The sequence below is a fragment of the Pyrus communis genome, chromosome 7 (genome assembly GCF_041283825.1).
Source record: "Pyrus communis isolate YQ-2024b chromosome 7, ASM4128382v1, whole genome shotgun sequence".
In the NCBI taxonomy this organism is placed as follows: Eukaryota; Viridiplantae; Streptophyta; class Magnoliopsida; order Rosales; family Rosaceae; genus Pyrus; species Pyrus communis.
Genome location: NC_142571.1, coordinates 24293645 through 24319950, shown reverse-complemented (window position 1 = coordinate 24319950; position 26306 = coordinate 24293645). Strand labels below are relative to the sequence as shown.

At 36.6% G+C, this 26306-nt stretch overlaps 3 protein-coding genes across 4 annotated transcripts; 1 reads left to right on the top strand and 2 right to left on the bottom strand.

Annotated features, from left to right (window-relative positions):
• Positions 1-164: 164 nt before the first annotated feature.
• Positions 165-3738, bottom strand: LOC137733273 (uncharacterized). Its single transcript, XM_068472417.2, has 9 exons — positions 3532-3738; positions 3382-3443; positions 2822-2912; positions 2482-2568; positions 2207-2260; positions 1434-1618; positions 933-1015; positions 737-837; positions 165-642 (listed from the first exon to the last, which is right to left on the bottom strand). Exons 1-9 carry the CDS (start codon positions 3577-3579, stop codon positions 427-429), a joined length of 927 nt encoding a protein of 308 aa, XP_068328518.1. The 5' UTR covers positions 3580-3738; the 3' UTR covers positions 165-426.
• Positions 3739-5766: 2028 nt separating this feature from the next.
• Positions 5767-8862, top strand: LOC137734966 (geranylgeranyl transferase type-1 subunit beta). 2 transcript variants are annotated; one of them, XM_068474308.2, is made up of 11 exons: positions 5767-6096; positions 6181-6256; positions 6387-6451; positions 6607-6749; positions 6845-6900; positions 6996-7072; positions 7192-7237; positions 7441-7565; positions 7808-7875; positions 7956-8043; positions 8473-8862. In XM_068474308.2, the coding sequence occupies exons 1-11, from the start codon at positions 5938-5940 to the stop codon at positions 8620-8622; spliced, it is 1053 nt and encodes a 350-aa protein (XP_068330409.1). In that variant the 5' UTR covers positions 5767-5937; the 3' UTR covers positions 8623-8862. The 2 variants fall into 2 exon arrangements, with proteins under 2 accessions (XP_068330409.1, XP_068330408.1); XM_068474307.2 differs by having other exon boundaries at positions 5801-6096; positions 6969-7072.
• A 1521-nt stretch (positions 8863-10383) lies between these two features.
• On the bottom strand, positions 10384-12242 carry LOC137735325 (uncharacterized). The gene has a single exon (XM_068474744.2). The coding sequence runs from the start codon at positions 11516-11518 to the stop codon at positions 10676-10678; it is 843 nt and encodes a 280-aa protein (XP_068330845.1). The 5' UTR covers positions 11519-12242; the 3' UTR covers positions 10384-10675.
• Between the last annotated feature and the right edge of the window lie 14064 nt (positions 12243-26306).

Genomic DNA, 26306 nt, shown 5'->3' with positions numbered 1-26306 from the left:
CGTCGGCAAAGCAGCCGAGTCCGCTGAGGCTAAGGAGGCTGTTAGTTCTGTAGCATTAGTCCCTTGACTCCCTTTGAAGTTCAAGCATGAAAATTCGCCGGCTTTTGAGTCCGGCGTTTAGTTCTACATGCTTTAGTTGTTCGATACGCATACATCCACCGGGGGGCCTGCCATGGCAATATTATGATTTCATGGTAGTCGGGATATAAACATTAGCAAAACGAGATAAGTCCGTCACGGATTCAAGGACCTATTCTCGTCTGCCGCGACTTATGCTCGTCTCAAATTAGCAGACGATGTGGTACAAATGCAGGTATGGGAAAAGGATCACAAAACTCATCCAACTATAGGATTCATTACAAAAACAAGTAATGCGTGAATGGTTTGAGCAGTCGAGAAATCTTTCTGCTATGCCTTTTAACCTTTTTATGCTAAACCACCATGGCCTGAAACCTCCTTTACAACCTCCTCTTCCATTTCCACAAGTTGACGGCAGAATGCTTCGACGTCATGTGCCTCTTCCTCCAAAGACAGTCTAAATTCCTTCCACTCGAACTGGCCAAATCCATCCTTAAACCCAGGACTCAGAACCTTGCTCAACACCTCAAAACCCTTACGGTCGATAGACAGCATGTATGCATCCTTCCATGACAACATGTATACAAATGAGTTAATATGTTCCCGATCCTACCTTTGATCTTGTCAAAGAATTAGAAGTTAATAAAAGATTGTCTACCTTTGCATTTGCATTCAAGTATGTACAGCAGAAAAGCATTAGCGCTCTGCGTCTTGGTGCACTTTGATTTATCCCATCAATGAGTTTGGCAGACAAAGGAGCTACATCAAAATTTTATGCGTGTGAGTAAACTGACAAAAGTCGTATCTTCTCAAGCTATAGGAAACCTTTAAAAGCACTTTCAAGTAGGTTCTACCCAACAAATCTGCTTTAGACGCAGCCATATCTTCTGTATCAATCTTATGAGTGTCTCCACTGCCATCAACATACACACACGATCTGGACAATAAATATTTTGAGTCAGAAATATATTCAAAAAACTACACGAATGATTGAACGTATAGCCATAACTGTATTAATGGAATGATGGGACCTATAGCCATAGTTGTATTAATGGAATGCAGCGTAATGCTTTATATGTTGTCCTTCTCTTAAAGATTGAAATTATTGAAACTAGCCAGGAGGTTTTCATATTATCAGGTTGGTTAGACGGCGACAACACGAAAAATTTATTTGGTAATTCAGTTTATAAACAGATGGACCTGACCTCCTCCAATACTTGCTATGAAAATTGTCCAAATTCTAACCTGACCCTAGGATAATCACAATCAGACATACTGATGAAAACACTGGATTCAGTTACCAACAAAATTTAGACAAAGATTTCAATTAAAATTCCAGAAGGCAAGGTTCTTGCCTTTGATTGAACTTGTAAACTATGTAGTTTTCATCGCCTTCCAAGAGCTCCTTAAGGCTTTCGCTTCGTGATGTACAGCTATGATCAGATGAACTTAATACACCTGAAACTGTATAACTGGACTCACTCATTGCTTTCTGCTCCGACCGTATGACTTCTCTAAGGACTGTCCTTGCAGATTGAACCTATAACAAGAAGAATAACATATTATTAAAAGAAAACACTGTAACCATAATACTGAAGCAATTTGAGAGCTCAAATTTCCCGTTATTGCTTATTACTAATGAGGTCAGAAGTTTCAACCTAAAGCAGGATTAGGTGTAATTCAATCACATATTCACAACCAACATATGCTGATGAAAATCATCAATGAAGGTTAATATTTCCAATGTCCTGCTCCTTCAAAACCTGATGAATATCATCAGTGAATGAGGAGTTAATATTCTCAATGCCCCTTTCCTCCTTTGTTTTGATTTTCCTTTATCCAGTGGATTATTTCAGGAACCGGCCTAAAATAACCATGTTAGAGGTGGGACTATACCTAGTACGATTTCAGGCATAGTGAGTTAAGAATGTGTTGAAATTTTTTTTTTTAAAATAAAAGTCAACGGTTGTAGAATCATAGAATCAAACAAAGCATTAAAGTAAACCTACACTTGTAAAAAGAAAAGACACGGTTTTGTGACAAAGAACATGGATCCCATGACTTGGAAATCAAATCTATTCAAGTTCAGAATGTTCAGAAAAGTAAAGTGGGGGTAGAATAAGATTACCTTTTCCTCGGTTAGAGGCACAACTTCGCCAGTCAGGGCAATTCGAGACGGTGTCTGCAAATTTAGAACAATCAACTATTAGATTAATATGCACAATGGAAATACTTGCTCAAATACATGTACCTTATGCAGCTTCACATTGATACTATTCCAAATATTGACATGCTTTAAGGAAGAAAAATCTTTTGACAAATCTTGGGGTAGAAAAAACTGTCCTTAAAGTAGTTATAACTGGGGAAAGAGGGAAGGGGATCACAAAACTCAAAATTGAATACCTTTCTTAATGATCTAAGTAAGCTTGCCAGTGGACCTGGGATGGGATTGGTGACAGCAAATGAACTGCGCTCATCAACAACTACATTCTGCAAGAGAAGGAAAAGAAAATGAGGATAACAGCCTTAATGACTAAAGCTTCATCGCATGCACACGGTGCCTGCTACCAGACAATAAAATTATTTCTCTTTTTTGGAGGACGTGTGCAAATAATCTAAGAGAAATCTCAAGCACACACTACAGAGAAAATACAGCTAACCAGCAGGCAAATAAAGTGAAAACTTAATGACTTCATGTCCGAAAGTAAAAATCATCAGTCTAAACACTATGACATGAGCTTACCACATTATGCAACGCCTTTTCGGGCACCCAAAGGTATGGCTTCCCTCTTTTGCAGATGTACTTAACCTTTGATGTGTATATGTCCTCCTTGCTAACACAACCATACATAGCAAACAGCAAGAAATCCCATTAGTTAATGGATGAAAGTAGCAGTCTTTGCTGCTGCTTTATAGTATAAACATTTGACGGTTACTAACTAAAAGCCCACAAGAAGATGAACAGACACTAAACTTGGGAACTCATATCATTTTACTTACGTAAAACGAAATCTGAAACTCAACTCAATTCCAAACTACCATACAAGCTTATGAAGCAAAAGATAACCTACACGGGGTTGATCCAAATCAGTCGGGTTTTCAATGTGATTTCTTTTCAGTAATACAATCCTTTCGGTAACATCTTTGATAGCTAAATTTTTAACATAACCACCCAACATATAGTATTATACTCAGTTGAGTGAAGGCCTTTTGCAATCGAAATCAATGTAAAAAGCCCGATTATTTAAGCCTTGTACCCACTAAGCATAGCTGAAAAGGAAGAGTTTTGAGGAAATGGGTTACCTTCCTTTAGCATCAGCTTTGATGGTATTGAGTTGCCCTTGCCAGTTGGAAGACAGTATACTCTGCAATTGTTTGAGGTCATGAGATTCTTGTAGCAACAAAACCATGAAAAATAAAATGAATTGAGAAAACTAGAGGGGATATGAATACCTTGCATTTCTCGGCAAATGTTAAGACGGTTGCCTTGTTGGCCTTCATGGGTTCCGCAGTATTGCACCCGAAGTGCTCGAGGAAATTACTCAGGGAAAGAAAGTGTTCGCGCGAGAGAGCGAGTAAGACAGGCGGTGAGCTATGGTCAGGGTTTTAGGGTGGGTTTTGGAATTGAACGAATTCTTCAAAATAATTTGATATTTTTATTCCGTCTTTTGGTTGTGGGTCCAATATATATGAAGTTGTACAATTATGGGATAATAAAAAAAATACTACCACACGCTTTGGTGAATCCGGATCCTCTTTGTGAGGTCACGGGATCCATGAATCGTGTTCAATCATTATACATCGTGCGGTTTTAAATTATTTAAAATATTTTTATTTAAAATTAAACACAAACAATTACTGATCTTCAGAATCCTCACCAAAAAGATCCGGAGAGGATCTTGTTGGTGCTTTGAAAGGATTCGAAGAGGATCTTGTTGCTGCTTTGGTATTGTTAATGCAGGGTGTTTTTGGACCCTCAAAATAGTACAAGTCCAAAAAAAGATCGAGGAAAGCCCAAGAAAGGTTAAGGCCCAAAGAAGGAAAGGAAGTCCAAGGAATTAGAAAGGGGCATTTTGGAGCGTTATAGTCAACTGCTCACTAGTCTTGTTTGACTAACATAAAGCACTTCCCAAATGTCAACGGTACGTGGGCAGACTGACAACTTTATGGCGCAAGACTCCAAGAATAGGCATACTTAGACACCAACCCAGGCAACGTGTCAATCACCAGTAAAGATAAAAGCTTATGATGGGATATAAAGGATACCAGGCCATTGATTGAAAGGAACAATGTTGATTAGTCAAGATCGAACCTTGCGCTTGGTACGCGTTGGCCCATAAAAACATGTAATCGAGTTAAACGACTGTCACTTCACTGCCACATGTCAATTGATGAACGAAAGGATAGTCAGCACTCCAATCTACACTGGTAGCCCATTTAATGCCAGAATAATAAAGTGGATGAGCCTGAGACTTTGTGTGCTCATTGAGGGCATATATAAGGGGGTAAGTACCTCTTGTAGCAGGTCAGACGATTAAGAGACAAGAGAACTTAACCTATAGTCGAGCGCTTCTTATAATCTTGAATTAATATATTCTGGGCGTTATAATGGATGCAGCCCAGTTTTGAGGGGTGAATCAGTTAAATCTTGAGTTCATTATTTCATATCCTTAAACCCGAGCCCATGAAGGATTAATCGTTTGGTTTTTTTTTTTTTTTTTTTGAACAAACGATAAATTATCTACAATAAAGGAGTGAGCTAAGCCTCACAATGGACTATCAATAATTTGGTTTAAATTTTCTATTGGTGAGAATCGAACTTAAGACCCCTCAGTTATAAATGAGGAAAAATACCATTAGATTGTTGTACTAAATGATAAATGTTTAGTTTATTAACTTGCAAGTCTTAAGCATTGAAAGATACATGTTTTTGTTTTTAATTATGTATTGAAATTTTGGATATTCTTTTAAAAGAGTTACGTGCAAATAACACACAACTTTTTAAGAGAAGAAAGTAAATTGAGTCATATTGCACTTAAATTTTAGTTTAGGTGACAAATGGAAATAGCTTTTTTTTCTGAAATGTGACACTGTTACAATTCCCTTCTGAAGTTGATAAACTCGAATGAGGATTCTTGTTAGATTCTCTTTGTGAGGATTTCGAGAATTCTCAAATCACATATGTTCATTATATATCATGTAATCAGAAATTATTGTAAATTTCTTTATTAAAATTGAATATAAACAGGAACCGATGAAAACTGATCACACGATGTATAATAAACGAATGTGATTAGAGGATCTCCGAGATCCTCACAAAAAGGATCCGCTGATAATCCTCTCTCGATAAACTCAATCCCTTTTAATATTTTAATTTTACCAGTTGTCCTTCTATTACGTAGAAGTATGTCCTTAAGTGTGATTACGAAGGAGTAATTAAATTGATGATTAAATTTCAGCAATCTAAGGGTGAATCTAATAGTTAATCTCCTACTAAATAAATCAGTATATTTTAAGTTTATATATAATCGTTTTTTTTTTTTTTCGGTTTAAAGTTAAAATTGATGATGTATTCCACTTTCAAAAAAAAGAAAAGAAAATCATGATATTTGGGCGCCCTTTATTATTTTCCGCGAAAAAAAAAAAAAAGAAAAAAAGAAAAAGGTTGTTTGAAGTTCGAAGATGAGTAGATGACGACATCCGAAAACGCTTTAGAAACGGACTCAACGTATCTCAGCCGTCGACTTCGTACGCCGTACACCTCCGCAGTTAAAAGCCAAAAGCTGGTTGGAGAAACCCAAGTAACCAGTAGGATCTCCGATCTCCAACTCCACCGTCTCCGTCCAATAAAATCGGGCCATGGCTTCGGAGATTTTCGAGCGTGACCGGCACGTGACGTTTCTTCAGATGATGTACCAGCTGCTGCCGTCCCCCTACCAGTCCCAGGAAATCAACCGCCTCACTCTCGCTTACTTTGTCATCTCCGGCCTCGACCTCCTCGCCGCCCCCGATCGCCTCGTACGTCGTCGTTAGTTAATTTTCGTTGTTGAAATTCAAATTTGAAATAAATGATTTAGAAAGTTGCAATCTTTGATTTGGTAGGTTGACAAGGAAGCAGTTGCCAAGTGGGTTCTGTCGTTGCAAGCTCACCCGAGAAGCCAGTCCGAATTGAACAACGGTAGATGGGGCGATTTGTATTTTTGAGTTCGAATTCGATAGAATCGAATCGAATTGAATTAAATTGTTTTCATTTAAGTGTGAATTCTAGTTTAAATGAATAAAAAAATTGATCTTTTGATTTGTTGTAGGACAATTCTATGGATTTTATGGTTCCAGATCTGCACAATTTCCTTCAGAGGATAATGACAATGGGGTATGAAACTATGAACTAGTTTATTTATTGTTTAAGCTTTCTTTCGGGTTTTAACCATTTCGCGTAGTTTAAGCAAATTCTTAGTATAAGAGCATTGAATGATATACTTTTTTCGTGTTTCCGGTTAGTAATTATTTAGTTTGATTTTGATGTAGGCTTTATTAAGTCGCAGTGTCGGTAACTTGGCCAGCACGTATTGTGCTGTGGCGATACTTAAAATCATCGGCTATGACTTGTCCAGTATTGATTCTGAGTCGATACTAACGTCAATGAGAAACCTTCAACAGTCTGATGGGAGGTATTGTGGTTTACAGGAAAGCTTATAGCCATGTCTTAGGGGATGTTATGAGGTAGCTGGACTAATTTCCTGGTATTTTCGACTGATTTTGGCAGTTTTATGCCTATACATACAGGGGCCGAGACTGATCTCCGATTCATTTATTGTGCTGGTAAGACGGTAAAAGCTTTTGTGTAGTTACTTTTGAAGCCGTTTAATTCAATATACTTGACAATGTAGCATCAATTGAGCTGATTGATGTACCAGTGGCCATTTGTCATATGCTGGGAAATTGGAGTGGAATGGACAAGGAGAAAGCCAAGGCGTACATAATAAATTGCCAGGTCTGTATGGCAAATGCGATCATCCTCTTGGGATATTATCTTCCATTTAATCAGTAAATTTCCCAATTCTTGATATATTTTGGAGATATACTTATACAGAAGTGACTTCGTTCTTTCAGTCGTACGATGGAGGCTTTGGGTTGACTCCTGGTTCGGAATCTCACGGTGAGTTCTAACAATTATGAATGTCCCCATTTTTCGATTTCCTTACCAGTTGCTTTCTTGTTAATGTTTTACTCAATTGTTGTTATTTTGTATTTCTAAAGTAAAACAGCATAATTTCTTCTTAGACTAGCCCGTGATGTAAACCCAAAAAGTTTGAAATTTTCTTTTTCTTCAATGATACAATATTCATTTTAGTGACACAGGCGGTGCAACATATTGCAGTGTTACATCTCTCCGGTTAATGGGATTTATTGAAGAAGATATTCTTTCTAAAGATGCAGAGTCTTCCATAATAAATGTGCCATTGCTGCTGGATTGGTGCTTGCAGGTTTGTCTCCTCACCTAATATCTTCAAGCGTTGCCAGTTTTCCCCTTGAGATTGTAAAGCTTTTAACACTCCTGCAAGTAAACACTTGACAGGCATGTGGGCATTAAAAGCCTTAAAATCTGCCAAATAAGTAGATGCATCTGAAACAATGGTCCCGGACTTTGCATTCTGATAAGCAATTTCATGTTCTCGTCCCGTAATAAAGATTTCTCACTTTCAGTCATTCTTTTGTACCACTGCAGAAGCAGGCAGCTGATGGTGGATTTCAGGGTAGACCCAACAAGCCTAGTGATACATGTTATGCCTTTTGGTAGGTGGATGAACATCCTTTGGGCGTTTCATGCCGTGTTTGGAATTTTGTACCCTGACAATGGAAATTTGCTTGTGCAGGATTGGATCAGTTTTGAAGGTTTTAGGGGGCCACAAATTCATTGACAAGAAGGCTCTACATGGATTTTTGCTAACTTGTCAATCCGAGGTGCTTTTGCTTATCTCTCCTCATATTAACCTATGATACGATAGGGGAGAACATGACGTTTCTTTCAGATTTGTCATGGAAAATCTGTTGTTACTTCGGTCATGCATACAAATTTACAAATTTATTGGATTAATCTCCATAAACATAGAAGGATCCTAAGGCTATGATGATAGAAACTAGAAATGCAATTGGATATAAGTTCTTGTTCTTAGGAAAAATAACGGACCAATAAAATGCAGACGAGATAAATTTGATTTTTGTGCTTGATTTTTTTTTGGCAATAGTATCTTTTGTAAACATGAGGAATGTTGTAATTAGGCTACTTATACAATATTATGGAAGTGCCCCGATTTCTGTCAAACTTTTTTCTAAGCTGATAGTACTGCTTATGACTCCCGACTTTGATGTTCGTATTTGTGTTTTCACCAGTACGGTGGTTTCAGCAAGTTCCCGGGGGACTTTCCAGATCTATATCACTCCTATTACGGGTTTACCGCATTCAGCCTCTTGGAAGAACCCGGCCTGAAACCACTCTGTGTTGAGCTGGGAATGTCTGCTATTGCTGCCATTGGAATCTGACCTGATATTTCTTCATATACGTTGGCTTTCTGGTTGATTTTTTTGTGCGTTTCCATGTATTCAACCGTGTTCTTCATAAATTAAAAAAAATTTACCCTTCCTTTTACTGCAAGTTATGTAGAAATAGAGGTAAATTACTTGGCCACATTCAGTGGGTGGTAAATTTTCTTTCCAAGTGACTTGATATTTAGCATGTGATAGCATTTCCATCAATCATCATCACACGTTTTTAAGTTTCTATCAAGTGCTCATGTTTCAATTTTGTACAGAGTCTTTATGATCGTTATGGTTGAACAGTAAAGTTGTGAAATCAAAATTCACTCTTCTTTTTGTTTTTTCTCGATTATTCTTTGATTTATTTTATTTGAATACGAAAGAAAAATAGGTTAGTATATGAGAAAAAATAAGAGTGAAAAAGATTTTCCTATAACGAAAGGTAAAATCATAAAAGGGAGATGACGGAGAGATGGACACAATAAAATATAAAATTGGTTACAACGCAGGTTATCTATGAGGTAAGGGATTTTTGGCTTTGATACCAAATTGACAAACCCCAAATTGGTTATCCACATGGATCCCAAAAATCAAGGCATGCTAGTTGACATTCGAAAGATGATGAAGCTATAAGGTGAAAGTTCTGTATAAACAGTACGAATAAATTTAAAACCAAAGTCTAAGGTAAATTAAAGGAAGTGCACGCAGTGTGGGGAGATAAAGATTATAGCAATGAATTGAGATTATGATCAGTCTAAGATTTGATTCTCTACAAATCATGTTTACTAATGGAAATGAGAGAATGAACGAATTAGACAACTTCGAAATAAAAAATAGGAAATTTATACTTTTTCGAGTCTATGTTAGTATTTATTAAAGAAAAGTTAAGAAGTGAAGTGATTTTCCAACTTGTACTTTAGCAAACGCACGAAACTCAAGAATTAAAACCTCTTAATTCTTGGTAAGTAAACATGTAACAAAGAGAATATACGGATTGTTTCCTTAGTATATGAGTTTGTATACATTGATGGCCATGATTTGAGCCACGAATCTGTCAGTCAGAACAGAAGATTACAAAGGGGATACTAAAAAAGTAAGAGCCTACATGATTCTTCAAGGTGGAGGTGGATGAATCGTTGCACCTTTCGGCAAATTCGCACAAGCCACTTTCACGGGGTAATTTGCTTATCTTTGTTGTTTGGGAAAATGCCCTAAGGCCATAAGGCATCACCTCAACTCTTCCCTTTCCTTTTTCCAACTTTGTCTTGTAATGCAGGTGGTTGATGCTTTCTTAATGTCATGTCACTAAGTCACTTGTACTAAGATATTAAATTCCACCTAGATATTGAGATTTACCAAAACAAGTGGCATAAACATGCCAGAAAACAAAGGCAAGGCAACAATGATTGTTTACGATAAGAGAATGACTTTCATGAAACGGGATGTTAAAAAGACTTGCATATGGTTTGCAAAGTGTTATTGCAGTGTTTTGGGCAAAAAAATAATATCATGTGTTTTAGTTCTCGCATGTTCATTGTAATATTGGTCCATAATACCAAAATGGTATCTTGAAGGTGCATGCAAATTTTTCTCCATTGTGGTGGTATTGTTGCCAAGTCCCTCTCTATATTGTGAGAGTATTTCAAGCAATCATGCGATGCGATGCATAATGTTTGGTGGCTTGAAATACCGACAAGGTGACATAGTGTGAGTTTCTACGAGAGAGAGAGAGAGAGAGAGAGAGAGAGAGAGAGAGAGAGAGAGAGAGAGGACAAGAACATCAGTTGTGTAGCATCATCACACTCACAAGAAGATTACAGGTACGAGACAACTCAGGGGAACATGAAGGCTAAATAAAACAAAGCAACTTCACAGTCACGAGGTCCCCCACTAACAGGAAAACCCATCTCACACCATCATGTTCCTGAATATATGTCCCCCCCACCACCACTAGAACTCATTACATTCCACATTAACCTCTATTACTAATCAAATTTAACAAACTTACCCACAAATAATAATTTTTTTAAAAAAAGCAAAAAAATTGGTTCATCGAACTCTAATGTAAATTGGGTTTCTTCCCAATTGTTGATCTGAATCCTGAAGGTGAAGAAACTAAAGGAAGAACCTGTGAAGTGCTTGATGAATGGCACTTTTCGTTGTTCTTGTCAACAATGATTGTGATGAAAGAACCATCTTCCTCAGCATTTCCATCAATATTCTGAACTTTTTCCTGCAATTTTACTCTAAGTTTCTCCTCGGCAACCTGCAAGAACTTGAATTTTGGAGGAGGAGAGGACCTCAATCTGTTGAATTCTGCATCAGATTTTGACTCAAAGAGTGGGCTGAAACCCTGCGGGGGAGTGAGAGGAGGTGTGAAAAGTGTTGGAGAACCAAGAGGTGTCAGATATGGAGTCTCAAATCCCACAAGCAAATCACTAAGACTCTTGCTCCTAGAACCCTTCTGGCTCCTCCACCCGCCATCCTCTGACTGTTGCTCCAAATCCTCCTTCGTTTCCTCCACAATTGTGAACAGGTGCCTTGGTGGGCCCCCACCAGCATTCTGCAGCCTCATGAGCTCAGCATCCAAATCATCCTCCTCAAATGATTTGAGCACCAGATTGTTGCTGCTTGGTTCATGGACTAGGGTTTCTGACATTCTCAAAGAAGCACAGATACCTGTGGGGTTTCGGGAGGAAGTGCAAGTGCTTCTTCTCCAGCAGAACATGTAGAAGATTTCCTTCTGTGGGCTGCTGCTGTAGCCACTGTCAATCTCTCTGCTGGTAAATCTCTTCTTCCACCACAGTAAATAGTAAAGCTCTGCAATCAGAGCCAAGAAAAGGCAGCCAAAAACCACACTTAACCCAAGTCCCACACTGCTCAAAGATTTCATCTTTGTCATCAAATCTCATCAGAAAGCTACTTATTTCACATCAAAACTACCCAAAAAAAGCTCAAACCAACCACAGTTAATTTTGGGCATTACCCTTTTACCCAATTCACCAGAAGCCCAAGAAACTGAAGGGAAAGGTTGATTTTCTGGGAAAATTCTGTAAAGTTGCAATCTTTTCCATGAACACAGGAGAAACCCAAAAACCGAGATAGTGGGAACTCAGTAACCAAACACTCGTTAACTTGCTGGCTACTTTAGGGGCAAATGAAAATACCCAAATGCCCACCAGCTAAAAATATCTCTCAAAAGGCTTTATCTTCTGAGAAAATCACCCTTTAAATCATGAAACGTGATGACAAAAGCGCTTTTGAAACCCACCAATACTAAAAGCCCACCCGGATGTGGAAATCCCAGAAAATTGGCAAATTGCAGAGGACTAAACCAAAGAAATGAACAAACAAACAACAGGGAAGCTATGCAAAAATGCAGAGTAAGAGAGTCGGCAAATAGGCAAATATGGGTGAAGGAGAGGAGAGGAGAGGAGAGGCGTTGTTCGAGGGAAAGTTCACATGGGAACACAAAGACAAGGAAAGTGACGGGTCGTTTTTTATTAGATGCTAAATTGGCTTTTGTCTAATCCATTCACGCAACTCAGCTCACAGGAAAAGAAGTTGAGACTTGAGTCGCTTTTCTGAGTCCTGAATTTGTAGAGCAAGGCTGGCTATGCGATTCTGTCTTTGACTCTTTGACTCCAAGTCCCAGGGGTGGAAACTGCGTCGTTTTTGTCATTAAATCATAGCTTGGTTGTAGAAATTTTTCGTTGCGACAAGAATACGGATAGTATATCACGTGTTTTTATGCAAATGGTGTAAAATTCTAATTTTTAAGTTATTAATCTTTCAACACACATAACTCACCATTTATATAAAAACATATGATGTACCACCTCATGTCACAGTCATACTAAAAAAATATCCCGCTTGGTTGACGATTCTGGAATTAGCAGAGCTTGCGGAGGCTAATTCTCTGGCAAATGCATATTTCCTTTGCTTTTTATTAAGCAAATAAGTTATTCTCGAAGTCCAACTCCAGGTGTTGTAGGAAAAGAAGTCTCTACGAGTTATTGGATTATTAAATTATTATGTCTTGTTTAACTTCGTTTCATGTAATATAAGTTGTTCTTACGTCAAACAATATTAACATATGACTTTAATTCAACTAAACTATATTGTGTTTATCTTCAACTGGTACTGGCACTTAAAAAACGTTGTTTTGCAGTCGTTCACACTTGTTATTTCTAATATGTAATTTACAAACAAAAAAACAGCATGTGATCTTTGTAGAGTTCTAATAATTATTATTTTATTTGATATGATAAGTAAATACTCAATACTTTCAGTATCTTAACTAATTATCATAAGATAATATAATGCTTGCCAAGATTCGTCATGCTGAGTCAGAAAAATGAGCAACAATTCAACTTAAGTTTGTTGTTCGAGTTTGTAGTCTCTTTCATAAATTTTAAATTTGTTTTTAGTTGATGATTTTTGGTTTAAGTAAGCATATGGTTATCCGGATCTCTTCCACTACGGTCACAGGATCAAGTGATCTAAGCTTTTCAAATTTCATGTAATGGTCCAAAATTATCACAACTTGTAAAGAGTTAAAACATGTGGACTGTTTAATGAAATTTGAAATGTCCAAATCATCAGACCCGTAAGGGCTCTGATACCAAATGTTGGAAACTGGAATTAACTTAAACGTAAAAAGGATGCTTGAACAAATGTTATCAACAAAATCTCAATTGATAAAAACTAAATCAATCGATCAATCAAGAATATTTTCTTGAAAGTTGGGATCCAAGGACCGTGGTAAAATAAAGAGAAATTTTAAAGAAACTCTTGCAAAGTTAAACTCTTTATAGCTCTTTGTCATCTCACAGTTAAAATCAATTTTTTTGTCAACATCATAAAATACTGTGCTAAAAACATAAGATAGTAGAAAGTCTATAAAAATTGAAGAGTTCTAGTTTTGAAAAAGTCCCATTGACATTTCTCAAACCATGCATGTTACCAACCATTATTTTCAGTAGTTTTTTTTTTTTTCTCACAAGTAGACACATTATTTTCAGTATTTAATGGAGGTAAAAATGCTCGTAAATATATGGCACCCTAGAGAAGCTGGAATTTTACCAGGATTCTGGCTTTCCACTGTACTTTTTGTTTTGGGTTGGATCTCCAAATTACAGGCCCATTTTTTGTGGCAACCTTTTAAGCCCAAAACAAAGCCCATTTGAGCAATCACCCCTTTTCATGGCCTCAATCGCAAGGTAAATACATTAATAATTAGAAGACAAACCTCACCATCATATCCAATAGTTAGATTGCATAACTACAATGTCCTTACAATTATTGGCTGCTAAGGCCTCAGAAGAACTTGGATTGTGGTGTCACAACCACCTTATCTTATATTTTGTTTTTATTTGACTATACACGACACTCAGATAATTTTACTAAAATTTATCGGCTCTCTAAGTTACCAGACTCTAAATCAGGCAAACACTGAACTACAAGGGATGAGAGTGTGGCGTCGGCACGGCAAATCGGGCAACTTGAATGAGAAAACAGCCACATGTCAATGCATGAAACGTGAAATGAGTGCTTGCATTCCGGCAAGGTACGAAACTCTTCACCTTCTTCAAAATCACTTATGCACACTGCACACATACCGTCTCCCACCAAGACCAAGCCAACGTCCCTTTGATACTTCCTGGCCGGAATGAGTTCAGATACCGACGAAGGCCACATGCTGCCATCTGTGAGCCCCGTGGTTTCAGGCCTCAAACGGCGTCGTGTTTGTTGTGGTTGGGGGTTGCCGTTGCAGCAACAAATGACTGCGCAATGGTAGAGTATGACAACAAGCACAGCCGAGCTCAGAGCAACTAGAAGAATGTATAATCTGGGATCAGAGACAAAGTTATGGCTTTCAGCCATGGTGGAAAGTCGTGTGTAATGCCAAGGAATTTAAATGGACGTTGAAATTATATATAGAAAAGGCGATTATATCAAGGTTTGCACTTGTCTTATGTGCCTACACAGACAGATGAGAAGATGGAACGAGCTGAAGCTCTGAGTCGGCCTCTTTTTTTATTGTGGAGCACTGAGTCGGCTTTTTTGGAGCACGCAAATTGTTGGTCCTGAACTTTTTCCTGACTTATTTATATAAGCATTTTTCAGTTTTATACCAATAATATTATGAGAATTCATACATCAGGTGCAAGGGTAAATGTTTTTAACTAATTAAACTTCAAATAAAATTAGTGGACCAATTTCGTGAAAGTGATGTTAATGGAGGCAGCCGTAGCTAGCACAATTAATTTTATTGGGTTATTTGGTTCAGTTCTAGCACTAATGTGATAAAGCAAAATGGACTTCTTATGCATTAAACCATCTCCTACTTACGTGAAAGCCATGCAAGGCTCTTATAATGACACACCAGAATCACAAATGATCATATGGGGACTAATAAGATATGGGAAATGTTAACGAGATTATCTACTTGAAGTATATTTTTTAAACTATATAATGCATGTGGCGGTTGATAAATATAGTACTATAAGAAACTAACCATCAACCACCACATCATATGATCTACAAAATACGGTCCATTTAAAAACATAGTCTTCCTAGCATTTTCCCTAAGATATACATAAATACTGCTTATCTTGTTTTAGCCACTGATTATGGACCACCTAATGAAAGATTTTGGGGACTATAAATGGTCAAGACACTTTCAGGAATTAATTATGGTTCAAACTTCAAATACCATTGTCTCGTATTGAAGACGTGAATGTCCATACAAGAGTTTTAACTGTTCTTATTTGCAGAGACATAATAAAAAAAGTCTGCGAAAGGAGAATCAAGAGACATAATATATAGAATGTCTAGAACAAAAAAATGGGTGCTCAAAAATCATACTCGTAAAATAATCTTAATTTAAGGCATTACCAAACATTTTTCCCTTGACCAGATACTGCATATATAGGTTGTAATAGACTAATAGTAGATGTTAACCAACCTTATGGTTTGAGTGAAGTTTTAGTTTGATCTATCATATGTGTGTGTGTGTGTGTGTATTTTTTCTTAATTGCGCCTGAAGTTTACAATTTTTAGTAAGTGATTTTCTCAATTGTGTGAAAGATGAAAGCTCTCAAACCAAAGCATTGTTAATGAAAATGCATTTCTCAAATCATTCCAACAAGGCCTTCGTTTGATGTCTAAGACATCAGTTTCCGATGAACAAGTACGAAATACACCCAATAGTCACTCTCATGGAGGAATATCATGAGTTTTCAAGCTTCTAGGTGTGGATTATATATATTTACCTTCCTCGGCACAAGCATAAAAAATTACTCGTACCCCGGCTGAAATTACAAAAAACAACGCAATGTCTTTTTTGTGCAAAATTTGGTTTACTCTTCCGTGGCACTATCGAGCTCAGATCAGAAACCCTACTACCGCTGAACGACAACCGTGAACAGTGTAGCAGTGGCGCGGCAAACTGGGCAATTCGGATGAGAATAGAGCCACATGTCAATGCATGCAGCGTGAAACGAGTGCTTGCACTCCGGCAAGGTACGAAAATATTCACCTTCTTCAAATTTTTCTATGCATACAGCACACGTACCATCTCCAACCAGGCTAACACCCTTTTCATACTTTTGGATTACCGGTGAAGCAGTAGTAGTCCTTGTGCTGCTTGCTGCTGTGGTCTTTTGCATTTCATCATCTTCCAATTGTCGTTGTATCGGTTCTTCAGGGGGAATATTCTCGCAGCAGCAACGGCAACACCACCAGATGGCTATGACCGCCACAAGCTGAATGATGAGAAAAAGTGCAGGACCATATTCAGACTCTCCGGAAACCATGGTAGAACTTAGAGTCTAAAGAGACTATGAATTTGCTAAAATAGCCATTCATGTTATATAGAATAGGCGGTTAATGCAAGGTTACCATTGTCTTATTCTCATTATTAATTTCACGACACAAAATGTAACGTCGAGTCCAAAGCTATTTGCTTAGAAATGATTCTAATTGATTTCATTTTTTTCCTATGCAGAAAATGTTATGAAAGTTCATATATCTAACCTTACTCCTGCAGCAGATGCTTTAGTAGTTGCAATAGACAACGTGGACGTATTGAACCTCCAAATTAAGGGAATTTTAATTGGTGAATTCCATGTTATATGTGTTGAGAGTATGAATCTCACGTCAAAAAAATAAGGGACCCTGCATGTAAAAGTAATAAAATTGGGCCACTTTTATATTACAAATTAATTTTATAACGAAACCATAATTTTCTTCATAATATCAGAGTATGTTGTCCCTCATGTAAATAAAACAAAGAGAGCAAAACCACAATAACTAGGTATAGGTTACCAGCATATTCCAGGATGGGCTTAGGCCTCACCTGACCTCTATGTGACTCCCCCACTGCTCGAGCGGGTTTTAAAAATTTATTTTTAAAATTGACTACAGTTTTCATTAGTGATTTGCTAGTTTTTCGTGTTATGGGTATCTAATTAAGGCACATGCATGTTGTTTACCTAGAACGAGAATTGGTATAAATTTTGGGGTGTATATTCTGTATATATGCTACTTACTTTTAATGAGTTAGGTTGTACGATCCACAAGTAAATAAACAAATATCGATGCAATTTCTGTTGAATTAAAGAAAACTATCGTATGAACCTAAATAATACTTTGGCAAAAAAAAAATTTCATTCAACTTGCATCATCATTCAACATACATATTACAACTAAAGTACAAAAACATAAAACAAATTGACCAAGGAAATAGGAACAACCATTTTCACGACTCACATGATATCTTCACTATTGGAGCACTCCTAGGCTGCGTTTGTAGCACCGAACTATCTTGGATTAGAGTAACTTCTGGAACTAAGCTAGATCAGCTTAGAATAAACTAAACTGATTTAGTTTGCTTCAATCCAACACCAAAGTATCATAATCTCAATCGACAAACCGAGGTACAAAGCTAAATATAAGCAATTCTCAGAAAAAAAAAATTTGAGAAATCAAAGAAACAAACCCAAAAAATATAAGAGGTGAATTTGAGCCACTTATGCTTTACACTCACAATTCTTGTAATCAGATTTCAACTTCTACCTACAAACTAAAACAAAGATGAAAGCTTTATATTGGAACAACAAAACCAAACGAGAACGTGTTCTTTCTTGTTCTAGTTTTCCTTTACACTCCCATTTCTTGTCTTTTCTTTTTGGGCTCATTTGAAATGGGTGACAAAAAAAGGAGACACAACCAAGAAGAACCCACAACAGCAAATCCTAATTCATATCATCCAACCTGTTATTTCTCTTCGTCTTATACTTCTTATTGCAACAATGAGCAAAAAGAATAAACAAATGCAATTCTACCAGCCTTTACATAATTACTACTTAGTAACTATACAACAATATGTATCGTCCTTCGCTTCCTTGTCCCCAAAGGCACATCCTCGTGTAACATCATTTCCGATTTGCAGCACTCTCAATTCGCTTTCAGAACTCAGAAAATCCGTAACTTCCTGCACTCTGCAACATTTTCAGTGGACACGGTGATTGGCTTTCGGCGGTTGCCGGCTGCCTTGTGTTCTGAAGAGAGTTGAGTTAGCTCATCAATAGATTTCACCTAATCCCAACGACCAACAACCGCCGCTAACGGCTGTTAATAACGGTGGAGCAGCAGCTGTAGCAAGAAAAGAAAAAGAAAATTTAATCCGCGGACAACAGTTGCAAATTTCCTTTCACCAATTGTGGCCTCTAGAAAAACAAGATTAACATTGAGAAGCAGTAGTGGCTTTAAAAGAGGGGTTGTCTCTTTTGAAAAATTGTGAACTTTATAAACAAAAAAGAGAAGGAAAACAAAACTAGTACAGCAGCAGAGTTGTTTCACAATATCAATCATTGGGAATTATAATTCCCACAATAGTTTATGAGGATAAATTGAATGTATTAAGAATAAAAGTACAAGTTTGAATATAAATAGAGACTGACAATTAGAGGGTTGGCTGCAACAACTCAATGAGCAAGATTCAAGAATATGAGATTCATTTTTAGGAATTCAAACATGGTAGCAAAAGATCCCAACAGTTCTGCAATTTCTAACAATTTTCCTCGGCTGAGAAAAAGAACATTGATGCCATAAATATGTAATGTTTCCATATAACAAAAACCTGAAGAAGTATGATTATATAATACTAACATAACTTATTTAAGGCATCTTACCTTCAATTGACCTGTGTTATACTGTAGTGTGACTAAACCTAACATCTTTGGGGTTATCCACTTCCTGAAAACAATGTGCATTCTACAAAATTTCGCCTTCTACAAAATAACCAATTGGAAAAATCGAATAGAGAGGGAAAGAAAACAGTAAAAGCCTTTCATTGCCTGCATATTGAAGCCATAAACTTTTTAAATTAACAATGTCTCCAATTAGAAGTGAATTTTTTTTTAAATTTAAGATGCCTCCAATCCTCACTGGCATCACAGCATTGTCCGAGAGGTGTCCCTTCATCTCCCTGTGCTCTTGGCACAAGGCGCACCAGTGCAAGCAGCAATGTGTCAAGCATGGGTCACACGGCGAGTTCTGCAGTCAACAACGCAATCAAGCATTCAGCAAGCTTCAATTAAAAATATATATTCCGCATGACATAAACATAAGCTAGATTGATTAAAACCTCGTGGAAAACGAGACCCGGATATTCTTATGCAATATATGAGAGATGAATCGTGAAACCATTAGTCTATGACCAAACTTACTGCATACTAGCTAGTAAAGTAAGTTGAGGTTCAAAAAGTCGGTGCAATAGCAGCACACGCATGATGACTCGAAAACCTTAGCCTGAGGTATGACCAGAGAAAGCCCAAACATGGTAGAACTTGGAGTCTAAAGAGACTATGAATTTGCTAAAATGGCCATTCATATTATATAGAATAGGCGGTTAAAGCAAGGTTACCATTGTCTTATTCTCATTATTAATTTCATAAGCACAAAATGTAACGTCGAGTCCAAATCTCTTTGCTTAGAAATGATTCTAATTGATTTCATTTTTTTCCTATGCAGAAAATGCTATGAAAGTTCATATATCAAACCTTACTCCTGGAGCAGATGCTTTAGTAGTTGTAATAGACAACGTGGACGTATTGAACCTCTAAATTAAGGGGATTTTAACTGGTGAATTCCATGTTACACGTGTTGAGAGTATGAATCTCATGTCGAAAAAAATAAGGGACCTTGCATGTAAAAGTAATAATATTAGGCTACTTTTATATTGCAAATTAATTTTATGGCGAAACCTTAATTTTTTTCATGATATCAGGGTATGTTGTCCTTTGTGTGAAGGAAACAAAGAAAGCAAAACCATGATAACTAGGTATAGGTTACCAGCAACATTCAAACGAGTATTTATCAAATATAGCCAAATATTTGCTTCTAATTTCAAAAATGTTAGTCTTTATAAAACTTTCCAAAATATCCCTTAAATAGACACAAATACCCTTAAACTTTGAACCTAATAAATTAAAAATAGAATATATCGTTGCATTAAAAACAAAAAACAAAAAACCTAAACCCTATTAGATGAATGAGTTATCATGGAAAACCTAAAAATGGTGTTTTCTCTTATACTAGTCTTTCGGCTAATAGTAACTGAATAAGTTTCCCTTTGAAAATCTAGTAGTTGAGAGGAAAGATGGAACAATACATCAAGTTGTGGTAAAGATAATCAGGAATAGATGAAGAAGTTGATGTCACGTGGTCTATGTACTCGTAACTGGATATCTTGAAATAATAGGCTGATCATGTTTTCTTATGGTTAAGCCAATTTTGATTAGAAAGATATCTTGAAATAAGCTAATCATGTTTTCTTTCTGTTGTAATGAGCAATTTTCAAGTGGTGCCTAGCTTACCTTGATTATAACCACCCAATGTTATTAGAATCCGTCATTACCTGTAGGTCCGTTAGATTAAAACGGGTGAATGAACCATAAAATAATGCAAATGATCCCGCTAAAATACCTGAATGACGCAAACGGTGAAAGTGATGTCATTTGTGACTTATAAATAAAAGAGATAAAAAAATTGTATAGGTTTGTAGTGTGGATTGTATGCTTGAATGATAAACTCAACTCAATGAACCACGAGCTGATGGTCCAGTGGTAAATGGCAGATTGCGAGGCTTCCTTCAAACTAAAATTTGGAGGTTTCGAGTTTGAAACCCGATGTTGGTATGGAAGCCAGACTTGTGGCCAGGGAAATGCTGAAATGTCTCTATGAATCTTCCCGACCCCTAAAAATGGTGAATAAACCCCTTTTATTTAAAAAAAAAGATAAACTCAACTCAATGAATAATGAGTGAGGCTGCGTATTCATTAAATAGGATTACATCAGATAAGGTTTGTTACATTTGAGATTTATGTCCAATTACAAATAAATACAAATAGTCGCAGGGCGGAATATTTGAAAAACCTCACTATCATACGCAACTCATCCAAGCTTAGGTTGCCATAATGTGCATAACACCAATGCCCTTTTTTTTTTTCGTTGCAAAATTCTGGACCCTTCTAAGACCTCTCCGGCTCACCCAACCCGAAACTCTACAACCGTTGAACGACTACCGTGAACGGCGTTGCATTGGCCTGACAAACCGGGCAAGTCGGAAGTCGAATGAGAATAGAGCCACATGTCAATGCATGGAACGTGAAATGCGTGTCTACGATCATTATTTAGCTCTAAATTTGTTGAACTCTGTTTTCCCACTCTAATATTTGACATATGTTTTGGGTTGACCTCCAAACCGCAATCCCATTTTCTTTTGACATTGCATTCAGTACCGTTGTATATATAGGTTGCAGGCGTCGGACTGTTGTCACTTGTCACCATATGTTAAGACCACCCCAAATCAAAAAGCAAAAACCATTAGCATAAAAACCACACCATCCTACAGTAATCCTGGCTGGGTTGCAATGTGCATAACAACAATGCCTTTTATTTTTGTTGTAAAATTCTTTACACTCGTGACACTACCCCGGCTCGCCAGACCCAAACCCTACTATTGCTTAACGACCACTGTAACCCGCTTGGCATTGGCACGGCAAACCGGACAACTCGGTTGTGAATAGAGCCACATGTCTATGCATGGAACATGAAACGAGTGGCTGCACTCCGGCAAAGTACGAAGATATTCACCTTCTTCGAATTCGTCTAGGCACACGGGACACGTACCGTCTCCTACCAAAACCAGACCCACACCCTTTTGGTACTTCGTCTGGACACAATTGATTTGTGTTTCCATGTTGCTTGCTGCTGAAGTCTCTTGCGTTTCGGGGCCCAAACGACGGGGTGTTGCTTCTTCTTGGGGGACGTTTCTGCGGGGTGAGCCACTGCAACACAAACATATGCCTACCGCCAGCAGATATATACCGGAAACAATTACAAAAGCCAACTCAGAACCTGTGTCCTCGAAAGCCATGGTAGAAAATTAGAGCCCAAACAGAGTATGAATTGGAATGTCCATTGAAATTATATAGATTAGGCGGTTATAGCAACGTTAGCATTGTCTTATTACGTGCCTAATTTTGTAAGCTAAACACAAAAAATTATCGTCATGTTCAAAGCTCTTGCCGATCGACACCATAATTTCCTGGGTTATTCGCTTTTCAATTTTACATTTTAATTATAAATAAGTGGCAACAAGCTACAAATGACAACCTCGTTCGATATTTTCTTTTTCTTTTTGGTAACAAGAGCATTAAGAAACATATTTCTTCTTGGCTAGATGCTTTAGTACTAGCTAGTGGACGCATAATCAACCTTAGAACCCAAAGTTCGAATATAATACACACACACACACATAAAGCCCTTTATGCAAGGGGATCTTCATTTTTTTCAAAAAATAGGTGTGGGGCTCACTCCACATCGAACTTCAATGATTTGAACCGTCTATTTTGTAAGTCTCGATTCATAGATTATCCTTACAAAAATTCAATTCAATCCAAAATCATTTGCCTATTTAATTATTAAAATAAAATTTCATTTTTCTTATATAACAAAGTATTCGTTAATTTCTTTGAAACCCAATTAGATGTCTTAAACATTTTCAATTTGGCTAATATTTTGCAAGAATGATCTATGAGGTGCAATTTGAAAAATAGTCGGTTCGGATCGTTAAAGTTCGATATAGTGTGGACCCCACAACTAATCTCCATTTTTATAAAAAAAATGGGAATCCCTTCCCTTAAAGATTATATATATATATATATATATATATATATATATATATATATATATATATAATTTTTTTAATTTTTAAGGTAAATAGATGTAGATGTGGGTAATGTTAGTTACTCAAATAGTGGTCGAATATTTTAAGGTAAATAAACGTAGATGTGGTAATGTAAATAGACATGGCCGAATATTTTTCTGTTTGACAACATTTATAAAATACAGACCTCTTCAGGTCATAACACAGAGGCTAATACATAGCTGTTAAAGTTAATCACAAATTCTAAATAAAAATAATTTTCGCATACATTTTACTTTTATGCCTGTGTTTAGTACTATATTCTTTAATTCTCCGGATATAATTCAAATGGCATAGATAAACAACATTGTGCATAAATCACTCTCTCAAACTAATATAATTGGAAAGTTGACGAAATTAAGCAATCCCTCTTAAATCGCAAGTAAACCATGCTTAAATTTCAGTAAATTATATTACATGGATCTAACGGTAGATGTTTTAAACTACTCTAATCTGTAACAATGATTCTAAATTACATGTTGAGTTCGAGGAGGAGAACACACTTTCCTAACCAACTAGTTATTTGCAGTCATAATATATGAAGGTTCTACAAAGCTAGAGGTTTGGTGCGGAGTGTGTAGGGCAGATAGATTAAAACAGATGAATGAACCATAAAATAATGCATGGTACAAGCAGGTCGAACTGATCCTCGAAAATACACGAAACAACGCGAACGATGAGAAGTGGTGTCGTTGTGTGACTTACAAATAAAAGATATTAACAAATTGTATAGGTTTGTAGTGTAGATTGTAAGCTTGGATGAGATACTCAACTCAATGAATAACGAGTGAGGCGGCGTATTCATTAAATATAGCTACATCCGATCAGTTTTGTTACATTGAGATTTATCTCTAATTACAAATAAATACAAGCATTCGCTGGGCGGAATATTTGAAAAACCTCACCATCACACACTACTCATCCAAGCTTTGGTTGCAATAATGTGCACAGCAACAATGGCACTTTTTTTTTGTTGTAAAATTCTTGACCCTCCTAAGACCTCTCCGGCTCACCGAACCCGAAACTCTACAACCGTTGAACGACCACCATGAACAGCGTTGCATTGGCCCCAAAAACCGGGCAAGTCGGATGCCAGATGCCACATTTCAATGCATGGAACGTGAAACGAGTGCATGCACTCCGGCAAAGGTACGAAAATTTTTCGCCGCCTTCGTATTCGCCCAGGCACATGTGCAATCTCCCACCAACTCTAGGAGAGATTTTTTAGTAGACGGAATGATACATCACGTGTCATTATACAAATGGTGGGATATGTATGGTAAAAAGTTAATAACTTTAAAAATAAAAGTTCTCACCACTTCTATAAAAACACGTGATGTACCACTCGTGTTTTGATCATTATAAAAAATTTCTCCAACTCTAGGCCCACAATCTTTTGATACTTTTGTTGGGCTCAATTGATTTGGGCTTCATTGCTGCTTGCGGCTGGGGCCTCTTGCATTACAAGACCCAGACGACGCCGTGTTGGTTCTTCTTGTAGGATTTTCCTGCCACCGGAACATAAACCGACTCCGGCGAGGGGTCAGACTGTATCACGAAATCCATGGTTAAAATTTAGAGCTTGAAGAGGACTATGAATTGGCCAAAATGGCCATTGAAATTATATAGAGTAGGCGGTTATAACAAGGGTACCATTGTCTTATTATGTGCCTAATTTGGTCACTAAGCACAAAAAATTAACATCATGTCCAAAGCTCGGAATCCATTCTTAATTTCATTGATTCCTATGCAGAAAATAATATTAAGGAAGTTCGTACATCTACGTTGCACAATGAGCAATTATAATTGTTTGATTTGAAATTTATATTGACGAAAATCAAATCTATGTGTCAAGTGAAATTTTCGCAATTAATTAAGCATTAATCAATTAATAAGACACTAGAACTCATTTGGACCTACCTCACAATGTTTCTCATGATTTAAATCAATTATTTTTTGGTCATCAGTAAAAGACTATTCTTGTAATAATTCACTCGAACCAAACTTTTAGTTATTTCATATTGGTTGTGACCAACTAAATAGACAAAAAATTTATAAACATAATATCGTTGATGAACAATAAAAGTTTACAACAATAATTAAGCTGCTTAACAAGATTTGATTTAAATGAATATTTGTAAGTACGATATTTGAACTAGACTATGAACAATTCAAATGATATCAAACTATACAGTGAGCTCAATTAACCAGTTAGTATCGTATTAACCCACCAAATTTATTAGGGTTTATCTTGCTATCAAACTCCAAAGTCTCTGGATAAGTACGCTTATCTTTTTTTTAGTCAATGATTATTGATTATGAAATCAATTAAATAACATCCAATGGTCCGAATTCAATAATTAAACATCCAATTGGGTATACAAGTGGCCAAGATACAGTCTCCACACAGGAAATGTCTTGACTTATAGGAAGGTCTTATCCAATATCCATGACAAAAATGACAACCTCATTCTTTCTTTTCTTTTGAAAACATTGAGCATAAAACAATTATATTTCTTCTTGGCCAGCTGTTTGAGTGGTGGTAATAGTATTAGGGGACTTAATCAACCTTAAAACCCAAGTTATCAAACAATTGATTTAATATATTAATTCAATTAGATAAATGATTCACATCGGATTGCCACTTAGTACTACGGTCTAGTGGTATTTCTTTTCACTTATAAGTAAGAAGTCTTAGATTTGATTCTCACCAATGATTAATTTGAACCATATTATTGCTAACCCATTGTGAGGCTAAGCATATCTCCTCTCTCTTAGTATAGATAATATTGCTTGTTCAAAAAAAAAAAAAAAAAGATTCACATCAGATCATAACACGAAGACGAATGGTAGTGAATGAATAATAGAAGGAGAAAATTGTTTAAATGTCTTAGTGAAGTTGATTGACAATTAAAATAAGTGAGCAACTTGTTGACAGTTAAAACATGTGTTTGTTTATAATTTTTCTTTTTCATTTTTTTGTATTTAAATAATAGGATAAACATTTTCACTTTTATCTTTTCTCAAAGTATTTGGAAAAGAAAGTGTTCACTTTATCACTGTTGATTACGATGTATAAGATGGTTTCACTTTTAGCACTGTCGAGATTTTTTTTGTGTAAATCCTCAAACATGTCGTTTGGTGCAGGTGACAAGATACAAGTTGAAAAGCACTATCAGTGCAATTAAGAGCGGATCAATGGTCCATCTCTCTGAATATCTAACAGCTACAACTTATTTCGATTAAAGTTGATTCAAAATGCAAACTATTTGTTTCCCACGAAGATGTTTGTTTTAAACTCACTAAAATAATCATAATTAAGAATGAAACAATGACCCGTCTCTTTAAATATCTCATAGCTACAGGTCTTCAACTTATTTCGATTGAGGATTGGTTCAAAATACAATCTCTA